This window comes from Crocodylus siamensis, chromosome 2, assembly GCF_052110815.1.
Source record: "Crocodylus siamensis isolate JL-2025a chromosome 2, ASM5211081v1, whole genome shotgun sequence".
Lineage (NCBI taxonomy): Eukaryota > Metazoa > Chordata > Crocodylia > Crocodylidae > Crocodylus > Crocodylus siamensis.
In genome coordinates, this window is record NC_143396.1 from 13,281,093 (window position 1) to 13,295,121 (window position 14,029).

Here is a 14,029-nt window from a genome sequence, read left to right on the forward strand (position 1 = left end):
GAAGTATTTGCCAGAATAAGATTTTACAAAAACAGACTAGGCTACAGCACGTAAAAATTAAAATGACATGACACTGGCCGTCAGCGTGTTACACTAGCAGCCTGATCCCCTGTGTCGTGCTAGACATTTTCAAGAGAGAAAAAGGGATTGTGCTGCAAAGTCAGAGTCCATGTATTCACGAGGGACCAAGTCCTGCTCGTTTGCCTCAGTGTGCAGACGCCAGTAGAACTATTAATGCGAGGAAGTTGAGGCAGATTCAGGCCTGCTCTGAGAGTGGAGACCACATCCAGAAATACTCTTCCAGAAAAAACACCCACTCACTTCAAGGGGAATTTTGCTGGAATAAAGGCAACCAGGCTTAGCTTTTTGTTTGCTGGAAAGATAGTTGAGTATGTTCTTCCCAGAAGCATTCAGAGATCAACGGGAATGTATTAAATGTATTAAAGTCAATACTGTCTCCAAGGGCCCAGGTGAATGCACCTGCAATTCACCCATAGTTCTAATCCCTAGTCCAGCCAAATTCCTGAGCCAAGCATTACTCTGGAGCGGGTTTTAGGCTAATGGTAATGTAGCCACCTGACCCCACCTTTAACCCTAGGACAGCCAGAAGTGCTATGTCACAGTTAAAGCAATGATCCTTGCAGGCAGGTGTCAGCCCCCCGATATCTGGTCCTGGGGGTCTGTACAGGTGCACAATTCAGCTGCGTGGATGAAGCATTCAAGCAAGACGGGGGCTCAAGCGTTCTTATTATTAGCAATGCTTCCTATGCATGATCCCAGGTTTCTAAAAGAGCATGTGCCTTCTATGACTGAGGGGCAAGAAATGTGAGAGAAACCTGTCTCGCTGAAGGCGTGCCTCACAAACATACACAGGAAGCAGGCTGGCGGGGCAGGGGTCGTGGTTCCGCAGTATTATTTTTATTCTGTTGCACGATGCACAGAGTTTGTTGGTGCGTCTGCTGAAAAAAACCCCATAATTCCCTCTATCATTCCTGCATAAGCATGTATACAATTTTCTCTCTCTCCCTACGTGGGCACGCGCACACATACCACATAGGCACCAAGACAAATGATTAGCATTGATTTTTGAGCCCGGCAATGTGATTCAGATATCTTTACCACTGGATATATTGGCAACAAGAGGAATAGGACACTCAACAATAATATTAACTCATGGGGGTAATAGTTCTCCAGATTTTCCCATGGATCTCTATATTTGGAGCCAAGAGATTATGTGATACTTGCAAAAGCTGATTTCAGTATTTCTCGAGGTCCCTCCCAGCCCTACTTGTCTGTGTTTCTCTGATTCTCTGAATGCTGCCCACCCAAAGCATTCAAACCGTAAATCTAAGCCATTCTAACCAAAATCACAAGATCGGTATAAAAAGAAGATGACTAGCCATAGTAATAGTGATGATGTTAATGATAATGTTCTTGTTATTTTCCTTCTGAGTTTTGAGTGTTTAGAGCTCATATGTCAGTCTTTCTCTGTAACTAGGAAGCTAGAAATTAGGATTTTAAAGAAGGCAGAAATTGTCCCATAATCCCTTGACTTCAAATATTGAGATTTATGAAGAAATCAAAAAACAGTCACAGTGAGTTAATGCCGTTGCTAAGTGTCCCATCCCTCTGGTTGCTGATGTTTCCATCCATAAAGAGATCAGAAAGACTTTGCTAATTTCCTGGCTCAAAAAATCAATGTTACTAAAAGTAAGCAAGAAGGTCAAGTTTAGGTTTAGGTTTGGGACCCTTACTGGGTGCATCTACATGTGCTATTAGCACAGAGCAATAAACTCTGGTGCATATCACATCAGTTTATTGCTCCTCGGTGCCTCATTTACACACGTGCCTGGGACCTCTATACACTGAGCCGGATCAGAGCAGCCCTGGCTGGCAGGGGCTGCACCGACCCAGCTCAGTATGCTGTGGAGGGGCTAGCCAGGTTACAGAGGTGCTTCAGTGCAGGGGTAGCCAGCAGACACCCCCTGCACTGAAGCACCCTCGTGCCCCAGCCAGCCCCACCAGCATCTACATATGCATTGCTGCACAGTAAATAATGCTACCGCAGAATAGTACTTGTACTTATGGTGGCATTCGTTATTTTCCTGTGACCTAATAGGGCCACACATGTAGATGCAGAGACTTTACTGCAGAGCTAATTAGACAACTCCACAGTAAATGTCTCATGTAGACGCACCCAGTGAGTAGCACTTTTCCCCACAAATAGTCTAAATAAAAGTCAACAGGCAGAACTGCAGGACACTATTCCCAGTGAATGGTAGAACCTACTCCCGGAGCACTTGCACTGAGGTCAGTGGGATCATTGGAGCTGTGAATACAACTGAAGGCAAGTAAGGATATTGAGGAATCAAGCTGCGATGGCTGTAAGGTGCTCTTCATCGTGAAAAAAGGTGATGAAAATCTGACCCGTATTTCGTATTTATTTTTGCTTCAAATCAGAGCTGGTCCAAGTCCCGCGTGCTTGCAAATCTTCCAAAGGCCAGATCCTGCAAAAGGTGACACAGAATAAACAAATGGACGGTCCATTTACATCAATCAGAGTAGTCTCACTTTTGTCTGTGATGTAAATTAGCAGAGTAGCATTAACACAGCAGCAGATCTGGGTGTCTGCTTTACCACCTATCTTTAAATGTCAGGAGTAAAACTAAATATCAAAAAAATGCATTAAAATAGATCTGAGTGCTGTGGAGTGCTGAGTGCCATCAGCTCCCATTAACTTGAATAGCTTGCCAGTGTTTCTGTGGGCTGCTTATTGTATTTGTCCTTGGCCAAGCTGGGGTTCTTCCCTTTATGGGTTTTGATACCTTATTTAAAAAGATCTTCAGCCTGTTTTGTTGCTTTTCCAGCCAGAGAGAATCCAGCAAACAAGCGAACAAGTTCATAGAGAAATGGTAAGAGGAGGTAAAACGTGCCCAAAGCATGATAAAGCACTAAAGTTACAAAAAGGGGGAAAACATCTCCATAGGAAAGATGTGAAACCTCCATTGATTGGGAATTTTAAATATAGACCGGGTAAAACACTAGACGTTTATCAACTGATCAATCACTCAGTCAGGCTATTTATCTAATTATTTAGTGTGTCTGCCAGTCAAGACGTGCATTTGTAGAACAGCAATTGCCATAGTATCTGAACTCTGGTTGCAAGATGCTGGTATGGCAAGGTGTAAGGGAACAGTCAAGAATTGTCCGGGAAGATGGGCTAGATCTCCTAATGGATCTGATCCATTGTGTATGAGTTTGTAATTTTATGAGCACAGAAATTTGTAAGCTTATGAAGAAAACCTTTGTTTGTTATGCGTAGAAATCAGTACTTAAAGCACTGATACATATTATTTTCTTCCAATAGGTAGCCTCACCAATTCCAGTTTCGTTCAGAATCCATCACGTATTATAGCCCTGAAACACAGCAATACCACAGACATTGTCTGTGTAATAAGTGAGGAGTATTCTATTCAGGGCATTTACTGGTACCGCTGGAGCAAGGAGAAAGAAACGTTCCAGTTTATAGTATTTGTGACGATGATTAACAAGTACACTTATGGAAGTGGCTTTGACAACAGGAGGTTTTACGTAAGCAAGAATGTCCGAAACTCCCATTCCCTGAAGATCTTCCACGTTCAGCCATCAGACAAGGGCACCTATTACTGTGCTGTGTCCCACTCTTCAAGGCTCATCCTCAGCAGTGGGACAGAGCTGAGTGTGGGTAAGTGCTTTTTTACACTGGCCAGAATCTGTCTGGGAACTTTGGAGCGTCCTGTTTTTTGGTACAGCGAGACCTCAGTTTAGGTGTGGCTGCAATAGAAATATTAAAGCAACAAAAAGAACTAATAAAAACAGCAGGTTTGTATTGATGGGTGCTCAGATCCTGCTAATTTTCCTCATTGCTTTCAATGACACTGTCAGTGTGGGAAGGATAAGAAAGCTTTGGAACGTGCTGTAAGAGATGTACGTATTAGTCTGAAAACGTAGAGAAATTGCTTTAGGAGAATGACAGCGTATAATAAATTGTAACCTTTTTGCTACCACCAGTCTCCCAATTACAATTACACTGAGGTCGAACACTGCGTGTTTGAGGATTTTTTTAATCCCAAAGCAACTTTTCCATGAATCTGCATCATTTTCTTACTTGAGTTCACAGATCATCCTCGCTGACCCATTCTGTTTCTCACACCCCATTGACTGATAGCCTGATGATACCCTTAAATTAGGGGCAGGGGTCTCCATCCACAGTCCCCCCAGGGACAGGTTTCCACATCATCACTGATGACATTGGTGACAATCTTGGTGGCTAGACGACTTCATAGGAGGGACAGCCTAGGACAGACGGGGCCAGGGAGAGTGAGCTCTTTTCTGCTTCCTTATGCTAGTTCCAATAGGACCGGGATGAGGCATGTTGGTATGTCTGCTTGCACTGCTGCCCCCCTAATCCTATACGCGTAGTCTGATGCAGGCAAGTAGTCAGCATTAATGAAGTCAATAAATAGGGCTTCTCACAAGTACAGGGGCCCAGCTGCAAGGCTCTGACTCCAGATCTGAAGTCACTCGCTGTCCTCATCTGTACATAAATTAAAGGCTTTTGGTCACTACGGCTCTAGTCCATCACTTTCCATAAGCTCTAAACTAAAAATCAGTGGGATTTTTGTATGGCTGTAAGGATCTGTCCTCTATCAGATACTGCTGCACCTTAGAGAGCTTATTGTAGATTCATAAGCAATATTCTTCAGCCCACAGCTCTTCTGATTCACAGCTAAGGAATGATGGTAGAAAAATAGCATGCCTGGATGTACAGCATCTCATCACAGGCTTCAGGCCCTTCCTTGCTGCTTCATTTTAAAGCTATGTAAGTTCTAAGACTATAAATCCTTTCACTATTAGTGTTACGAAGAGGGTAATATTGTCATAATTATTGGCTTTAAAAATATCCACGTAGAGCAGAATGTGCTCTGAGCAAATATATATCCAGGCACTTAACTGGCATTGCCTTGGCTAAGGGCGTCCCTTCTCAAATCTGGCTTACTTGAAAGTCAGACTACTTTAAAATAGAAAATGACGTTATAATTCCTAAGAATTGTTACCACACCAAAACAAGGCATCCAAAAACTACATCCCTCGTCCCCAGATAATGAGGGTATTCATTTGGAGATGAGCCCCAGGAGACCGAGGATGAGAAATCTGGCCTTATTCGCTTTTCTAATGCCTACTGCTGTATAGGAAAGAAACATAGGAGTAAATCCCAATTATCTTTCTCATGAGAGATGCAAAATGCTCAAACTACTGTAGTAAAATGAATTGTGATTTCAATTTGGGAGGGAGAGGAGGTCATTTTGGATAGCCCAGAGTTCTGGATAACTGGACTTTGAATGATCAAGTCTGTAGTCACATAATTAATTACGATATATACTTGGGGCATGTACTGTAGTTATTAAGGGTAGAAACATGAACATGACGATGAACATGACTATGTGTTATAAAAAAACATGACCATGTTATGTTATAACTCATAGTCAATAATTATCCATGGCCTTATATAATCACCACCATAGTCAACAGAAATGCTTAAACTAGCCAAGTTTTCTGTCATGTGAAAGTGGACACAAGGCAAAGATTCCCTGAGCTGCAGCTATTGATTCTACTCGGTAGGTGCAGGGATACCGCAGTGATGAGTAACAATGCAATACCCTGTCATAAATGGATAAGCCTTTTGAAAAACATTCAGTCTATATTAGACTGAAGACCACAGGAGACGTGGATAGATCTGAGCATTTTGGAATTACAAACCCTGGTATAAGGCAATCAAGACTCATAGTAGAGATGATATCTTTTATTAGACCAACAAGATTTTTACCCAAAAAAAGTCTTTAATTGCAAGCTTTCGGGCACAAACACCCTTCATCAGGCATTGGAGAAAAGATTGTAACAGTTCTCCTGGGTAGAAATGAAAGTTCGTATTTCATAGGATTTCACAGAGGATTCAAGAGATGGGAAACTCCTCTGGGCAGGCGGTTCATAAACATGTACTTTCATTTCTACCCAGGAGAACTTTTACAGTCTTTTCTCCAATGCCCGATGAAGGCTGTTTGTGCCGGAAAGCTTGCAGTTGAAGACATTTTTTTTTTGCAAAAACCATGTTGGTCTAATAAAAGATATCATCTCTACTATGAGTCCTTTCTCTCAACCAGTATGGCTACAACCTGGATACCAAACCCTGGTGTAGGAATTTAGACAGATGCATCTTTCTGGCACCCATTCCCCTGCTTCTCTGCTGTTAGGAAAAATAATAAACTATGGTGCTTTAAACCATTTGGGGATATACCAGCAATACTTTAATCCAGTTGGAGGGCCTGATTCTACAAATACTTACTCCTGGGTATAAACCCAAACCAGCAGGATTGTGATCGGCCATCAGTACTATTCGTGGCAGTAGGTGCTGTAATTCAGAAGATACCTACACGTATGCTATCTCACAGCTCTGCTCTGTTAACATGCTTTAAGATTAAGGGCTCTGATTGAATCCTGTTGTTCAAATCGTTCTGCCTTTACTTGCTCTTAGAAGTATTTTAACCCTCAGCCAGTGCTAACACAACCTAGTTTTACACAAATGAAACTATCTGATAAAGGGTATTTAGGGCAGAATGTGAAGTCAGTCACATGCTTAGGAAGCATAATGACTAGCGATTATTATACAGCCCAATGTTATTCCCACTCAGTTGGGTAGAGATTCGACAGTTTTGGAGCAGGGCTGAACCTTTCCCCTCTAGTCATGTTTCTAAATGCCTTTTGGCTGGTTTAAAAATAAATTCTAAGGCCTATATTAAAGGACTCCAGCACTTTCTCACTTTTGAAATGCTTGGCTTATTTGTCAAACTCTGTTAAAGCCTATCCATTTACCAAAAATCAGTCCTTTCCACAGAAAACAATTCAGAGGCACACAAGAGTAAAGAGTCTCTTCATTTGCAGGAAGTTCATTTTAAAACTAGGGCAATTTTTTCCTGTTACTTGTATCCTGCTCTTGCTGACCCACTGTGGGACATTAACTCCTTTTCATCATTTCAGTCGACTCTTTGCCTACTGCCAAGACAACTACAGAGTTATCCCGAATGAAGCCTTCAAATTACAGAAACACGAAAAAGTTGCCTAAAAACAAGAAAGGTACGGCTGCATTTCAACCAGCCTCTGCAAGATGGCACAGGACATGACGATCCTTAGTGTGACTCCATTACAGAGGTGAAGTCATGGGCAAGCTGAACGCGGCCTGCGGTACTCTGTATTCTCAGCTGCACAAGAGGAAATCTGGAGTGATGGCACTGCAGTCAGTGCAATGGTCATCCCTTCTGACCAGCAAAGCAAATAAGAGCAAGCTGGTCTGAGCACACCTGTCGGCAGAGATCCTGCGGCTCTCACAGAAATGCAGGAGACTCTCCAGACCCTCCTGTGCAGCCAGGAAATCCCTCCACTCCTAAATGTGAAATATTCACGCACAGCTCCTGATCTCTCCCCTGGGTGCAGGCCCCTCACTCCCACTCCTGCGCATAGCAGTACCGAGTAGGTACAGGTCTGACAAAGCTTCTGTCAAAGGGACAGCCCCGGCCTAGGAACCTCCCTGAAAGGGTTCCCCTAACCCCAGAGGGGGTCCCCAAAAAAAGCAACCTCAGCTCAGGGGAACATGACTCTTTGTGCGTAAGTGCCTGGGCTTAGGTTAGGGTTACTGCACTTCCCCAGCCAGACCTCACCCAGCCCTCCACCTGCCCTCCTCCCTCCTGCAGCACACCCAGTCCCTGCTCCCCCCAGGAACCCAGGGTCAGCAGATGGGAGGAGCAGGACAGTGGCTGGGAGAGAGATAACCTGTGTGGGAGGGGGCTGGTGGGGACACAGTGCCCCCATCTCCTCCCCCCTGTGTACCAGGAGCTACAAGGCACAGGCTGCCTGCTGCTTGCTATAACGTGTCTTACTGGGGTTTTTAGGTGCTTCCTGCAGCAGCTTCGTCTGGGCCCCCCTGCTGACGTGTGCTGTTCTTCTACTGCTGGCCCTGGCCGTCGTCATCCACCGCTTTCAGCGTAAGGGTTTGGCAGAGCATGAGATTCACCCTTCTCCAAGATCCCTGCGCTGCCCTGGGGGGGGATTTCTCCATGCTCGGGGCTGTCTCTTCCCACAAATAAGGGGATGGAGGGGTCACCCTGGGCATTCTCTGCCCCACACCACGCGCTGCAGAGAGCTGCCGGTGGAGGCCAAAGATTGACTTACAAGGAAAGATAGGTCAGGGGCAGACCCCACAGGGACCCCTCAGATTCACGGTGGCTTGGGGTTGCGTGAAACTTTCTGTCCCCTGCAGCATGAAGTAGACTTGCTAGGTCTCTAGAAGCAGGTGAAGGCAGGGACACCCTGGCAGGGCAGCTCCACTGGGTGAAGGTTTCAGGTGGGGAGGCTTGCAGAGGCAGAAATATCAGGGGCGAAAGCAAGGAGCCCGAGGAAAGCACTGGCACGGGGGAAAGAGCTAGGAACTGTTCTCCTGTCCTGACCTGTTTCCTGCCTTTTTTTTTCAGGCCTGCGCCGGAGGCTGAGGCTTCACTTCAGGAAGCAGTAAGTGGTTTGCTTGCTTTCTACAGAAAGACATACTGAAAAACAGCAAAGCCATGATTTCCACCCCTCTCCCCCATACTCCTGGCCTGCCACGGGCCAGAGCTAAAGGACCTGTCCTGGAAAATGCTGAGCTTCCCCTGTATGAGCTGAGGGCCATCAATTTGCAGGAACATCAGTGGGAGTTGAAGACCTCCAGCACCCAGGAGGAAGCACTTGGTGCTTTGCTGAATTGAGCTGTGTGTATGCCCTCAGGTTGACTCCGCTGATGAAGGGGTCCCACCAGATAGGCAGGCAATTCACCTCTTGTCTTCTGGATATCCCTACTCTGGTGTACCCCCGCTTGGGTTTCACACCATCAGACAAGAAACGCGTTGTGCTGTCTGTTGAAGTTGCTTAAGGTTGGAGAGTAGCCACATCATCACTAGAGAGTAGCCAAAAGCAAAATCCAGACCAGAACACCCTCTTCTCACCTCTACTCAAATTTGGGGGCGGGGTTTGGACTGAATTTTGCAGTAAAGCCCTAATCCAAACACCGCTGTATGTTGGAAGGGTTTGGATCCAGTTCTAGGCCAGGACTTTGCCATGTAAGCCAACTTCTAGACATGGCTAATGAGTCCACAGGGGCATGAGACGCACGCTAGAGCTACACAGACATTCCCAGGCTGTTTCATCAGCAAGCATGAAGCACCCTGCATATGTTTTTCTGCATTTTCTCAATGCCTTGAAACCATTTTAAATTAGGGCAGAGAAGATGTGTAGTCTCTGATCTCTGTGGTATGTGGTTTCTTCCCCAGTACATGGCAGCTGGTGGGATGGCACGTGCACATACCTCGTTGCTGGTTCTCAGCCCCCAAATTATGTTAATGGGTCTGCCTTGATGGGGTCACAGGAACTGATGGCAGCGAGTGAAAGGTAGCAGTGCAAGGAGACATGGCTAGACATCACTGAATAACGGTCTGAAAGGAGGAGCGGAGCTATGTGCCAGCAAGATCTTCCTGCCGTGAGATCAGTGAGGTGATGGAAGAGTTTCTGGAGGGAGGCAGATACATTTGCAGAACTCAGGGTAACACAGAGTGGTGGGCATAGGCGGTTGAGGGAGGACTAGATGGCCCACAGAGGCAGAACAGTCTTTCCATGACAGCAGATGACAGCAGAGAGGCATCAAATGCTCCCATGGATCTTCTGGGAATCCCAAGGGAGGGCAATCCCAAAGCAGAAGAAAGCCATCAGGGGAGTCCAGGTGGCTCTCCTAACACAGGAATGCTTCCTGTCTTCATAGCCATCTTCTCTCCTGTTCATCTTAGCCTCAGGCCAAATGCCCCTGCCCAGGCCAGTAGGACTTGGGACCAGGCAGCTAATCCCTTCAGCTGGTTCTCCTTGCTGTGCCCAATCCATGTGGATCTACTGAGAGGACAAGATCCATCCTTTCCAGCAAAGCAGCAAGGCAGGGAACCCTATCTCCTCCCACTGCAGTACCTACCAGATTAAGGTCTAGAGCAGATTGGCCCCTGTAGTGCATCCCCAGTAATCACATGCCTGGGATTGTGGATCATGTATACCTCACAGCTCGTGTAGCAGCATCAGGGGCATTAATTCCCCATTACTGGTGGAGGAGAGGCTAATGCATCCTGCCCCACACTCAGGGAGCGCATCTACATGTGCGTTAATGTGCCATAGTTACAGCGCGTTTAGTTTAGTACCTGTTGTTTCATCTACACGCAGCCCTAGGTACTAACTCAATGCACAGGAACCAGCGCTAATGCACAGTAGTGCTGGCGCATGGCTTTTTAGAGACGTTAATGCACAGTAGACCAATTCAACTGCGCATTAGTGCAGTAGCATGGCTTCTGCTCTGACACACTAATGCACAGTAGAATTAGTCTAGTGTGCATTTAGCATCTTGTATAAATGCGCCCAGGACGCTGCTTATGGATTGCAAGGCAGCTGCCAATACCGGTCAGCCCCCAGGATCCTACTGGGAGAAAGGCGTCTTGTCTGCTCCCTTGAAACTCAGGGAAACCACCCAGCTCCTCCCTATTGGGCAGGAGGAGGGGCAAGGATGAGGTCCACTCATTAATGAGTGGGAGAACCTGAGGTGTTACATGGAAAGCTCATGGCAGGTAGGGAGAAGGAAATGGGATTTGGATTTTGCCTAGCCAAAGAGTCACTCATGTGGGGGCAAAAGGCAGGGCAGGGTGGCACTTTAGAGACAGACTTGTTCAGAGAGGCATAAACTTTCATTGGCAACTGCCTACTGTGTGATATTGGAGCAGGAGAGCTTTCTTGTCTATATAGGAGCCAAACATGCCATCAGGAAGTGTTTGTGTGTCCCAAATCGCTTCCCAGCTTAGTGTAATTGGGTCTGGGTTTTGAATTTTAACCATTCTCTTTTGACCCCCCGGTGGGAGTGGGCATTGTTACTAGGACTCTGGTTGTGCCCTACGTAGCAGGAACATGATCTGAAAAAGGCAGCATCTTGCATTTTGGTTCTGGATTCGATGCCTTACAGTGTGACCTTTGTGTATTTCCCTGTGTTTTAGGGTTCTTAAATAAGACTAATGCCTGGAAAACACTTCTGTGTTGCACGTCGGATGGTGAGCACCACTGGGAACACACCAACCAGAAGGAATGTTGCCATGAGAACAGTCATAGTCTTCAAATGCACAACAGTCAGATACTTGTTTGCTAGGGCTTTCCTGCCATGTATGCCAACTCTATTTAATATCCTCTTCTATGCCCCAGCTTACAGATCAGAGGGGCAGATCCCACAGAGTGCAGAGAGCGTTGCCTGGGAGGGGCTGAGTGCCTTCACTTCCCTCTGAAGTCAATGGGACTTGAGGCTGGCCTGCACTTTGCTGGATTGGGCTCCTGGTTCATGTTGCTGATTGATGTGTACACTGATTGATGTTTACACTGCACTGAAAGAGCCTCCTCTCCATTCAGTCTCACTTAATAAAATAGCATTTAAATGATTTTAAATGCATTTTTCTTCCTCTTGAAGCTGTTTTATTAGAAATTGTTGTTAAACATGCTGGTTGTTATCATAGCTCTGGTAAGTAATTTATCCAGCAGCTTGAGCAGTTGTCCATCCAGAGTGTTGTTCTATAAAGCCTAGAGCTGTGGGCTGTATTTTTCTCTGGTTTCCTGCAGTAAATGCCATTGATACCACAGTAGCTCCTAGAGTCCCCAGCTGAGATGAGGTCTCGTGTGGCTAGACACTGTATTATAGAGAGTCAGAGCACATTTGCACACACAGTTTCTGTATCACTTTAACTGGGTCAGGTTGAGTCTGGGATGAGGGACATGGTGCAAGCCATGGACACACTTACAGTGGTAGAAAGGTACCAGACGAGAGTATCCCTGTAAAACGGAGGGGTTAATTCTGTGAAGGTCACCTCCCTAACCAGAGTATGTATTACATACACAAATAAAAAGGCAATTTTTAGGCTTGCAAACACTGTGTGCAAGCCAGGCCAAAGAGACAGTCCTGCCCCACCAAGCTTATGGGTCTAAATCAGAGGTGGCCACCCTTTGGCATGCATGTCACAAATGGCATGGGCAGCCTCTCTGTGTGGCAGGAAGCAGCTCATGGAGGGAACATAGCAGCAAATAGGGGAGGGAGTAGAAAGAGCAGCAGATCAGGCAGCTCTGATCTGGAGTGACACTCGGGGAGGGTGCCAGGTTTACATGCCTGCCAAAATGGTTGGCCCCTCCGGCCTAAATACAACAGACAAAGTGTGCAAGAGGGAAACACAGATGAAGTGTTTTGCCCAAGGCCATGGTGCAGGGTAGTGGCAGAGCCCTAAGTAGGACCCATGTCTCTCTGTTCCCAATTTGAGCACTTGTCTCTGAGCCCTGCTGCCTTCTTTCCATAATGCTCTGTTTCTTATGGGCTAGTGCATTCCACTTCCCAATGCTGTTAACAAGGCTTGCCTCCTGCCCTGATCTGTTAAAAGAAACCCTGCCCTCAACCTCATCCTTTCTGAAATGATGACAACAGCCTGTGTGCTCAGTAGCTACAGGTGGTGGGTGGTTGTTTTTCAGGAAGTAATCCCCAGAACTTCACCGAGGGCGATTCATCTCCATCGCTGGCAATATCATCACTTGCATTTAGTCAAACAGAAAAGTTGCCAGTAAACCTCATTTCCACATTGTGGGTGGAACAGCTAGAATCACACTTTTACTGGTGAGGAGGGGAAAAATCTACATAAGTTACCTCACTACCATTTTTTATGAGTTTATTGGATCACTGTGACTCTCACGGGGCATATCTACATGTGCATTAATGTGCCTTCTCTAATGCGCATTACATTTAGTACTTCCAAGATACTAAATGAATGTGCATTAGGCTGCCCTAATGTGCAGTAGTGTATTTGCATGCTTCTTCAGGGATGCTTAATGCGCAGTATTAGTACACTGTGTATTCGTGTAATATTGCCTTTTTATGTGATGTTTTAATATGCAATAATATAGTCTACTGCTCATTAAAGTGCACATGTAGACATGCCCATGGTTTCCCAAAATCCCTGCTGTGCCTAGACACCAGTTTGATGTTAAAGAAATGCCAGATTGACCAACAGCTTATTGATTGAGGCTGAATATCACACTATCAATAAAGCTCAATAAAAGTTTGGAAATAACCAACTGGCACAGTATTTATTACTTTTGGTATGGCACCATACGGGGAAGTATTGCTTCACAGTCAAGATTTAGAAAGCTCTGTAGAACTTCGTAATCTAGTGGCTTGATCTTGCAAATAGTAGTGTCAAAACAGAGAAACCAGAACAGACTAGGAGTGTAGCAAATGAAGCCAGTTCAGCCCTGCACACTCTGCTCCTAGAAAACCTTCATGCCTAAATTGTAAAATCCACTTTTTTTTGTAAAAATGAAAAAAAAACAAACAAGAAAACAATAGCTATCTTTTGTGCTTCTCTGTTAGTCCCATTCTTCAAGTGCACTTTGCTTTTAGATAGAGAGCACATCTACATGTGCACTTTAATGCCTATTCAACTGCACGTTAAAGTGGCACATAAAAAAACATACTAATATGCTAATGTGCAGTAGAATAAACTACTGCACATTAAGTGCCACCAAAAAAGTGTGCGCTTGCACTACTGCATATTAGTACAGCCTAAGGCATATTTATTTAGTACCTCATATTGGAGGTACTAAATTTAATGCATGTTAGGAAATGCACATGTAGATGCGCCCAGTGAGAATCATCAGGAGATGTGCAGGCCCTAACAGGACCAGGTGCCCAGTGTTTGATTTCTGCGTGATGCTTTCAAATTGTCACTACATTTCCATCAAGGTCAGTAACAAAACTCATCAGGTGGCACAACCACCTCAAACAAGTTTCAGTAAAAACTGGCCAGATCCTAGGAAGTGCTGAGCCCTGGCCCCACACATAGGAGTCACTGGGAATGCAGGT

At 45.5% G+C, this 14,029-nt stretch overlaps 1 protein-coding gene across 3 annotated transcripts in view; it reads left to right on the forward strand.

Moving 5' to 3' along the window:
- The window catches only part of LOC149869971 (T-cell surface glycoprotein CD8 beta chain-like), a 38,281-nt gene extending 25,130 nt beyond the window's left edge, over positions 1 to 13,151 (forward strand). For all 3 annotated transcript variants that reach the window (XM_090035333.1, XM_090035332.1, XM_090035331.1), the window contains 5 exons: positions 3,368 to 3,724; positions 7,075 to 7,170; positions 7,983 to 8,075; positions 8,562 to 8,598; positions 11,139 to 13,151. In XM_090035333.1, coding sequence (XP_089891459.1) covers positions 3,368 to 3,724; positions 7,075 to 7,170; positions 7,983 to 8,075; positions 8,562 to 8,598; positions 11,139 to 11,151 — 596 coding nt within the window. In that variant the 3' untranslated portion in view covers positions 11,152 to 13,151. The remainder of the gene's footprint in view (positions 1 to 3,367; positions 3,725 to 7,074; positions 7,171 to 7,982; positions 8,076 to 8,561; positions 8,599 to 11,138) is intronic.
- Positions 13,152 to 14,029: the final 878 nt, after the last annotated feature.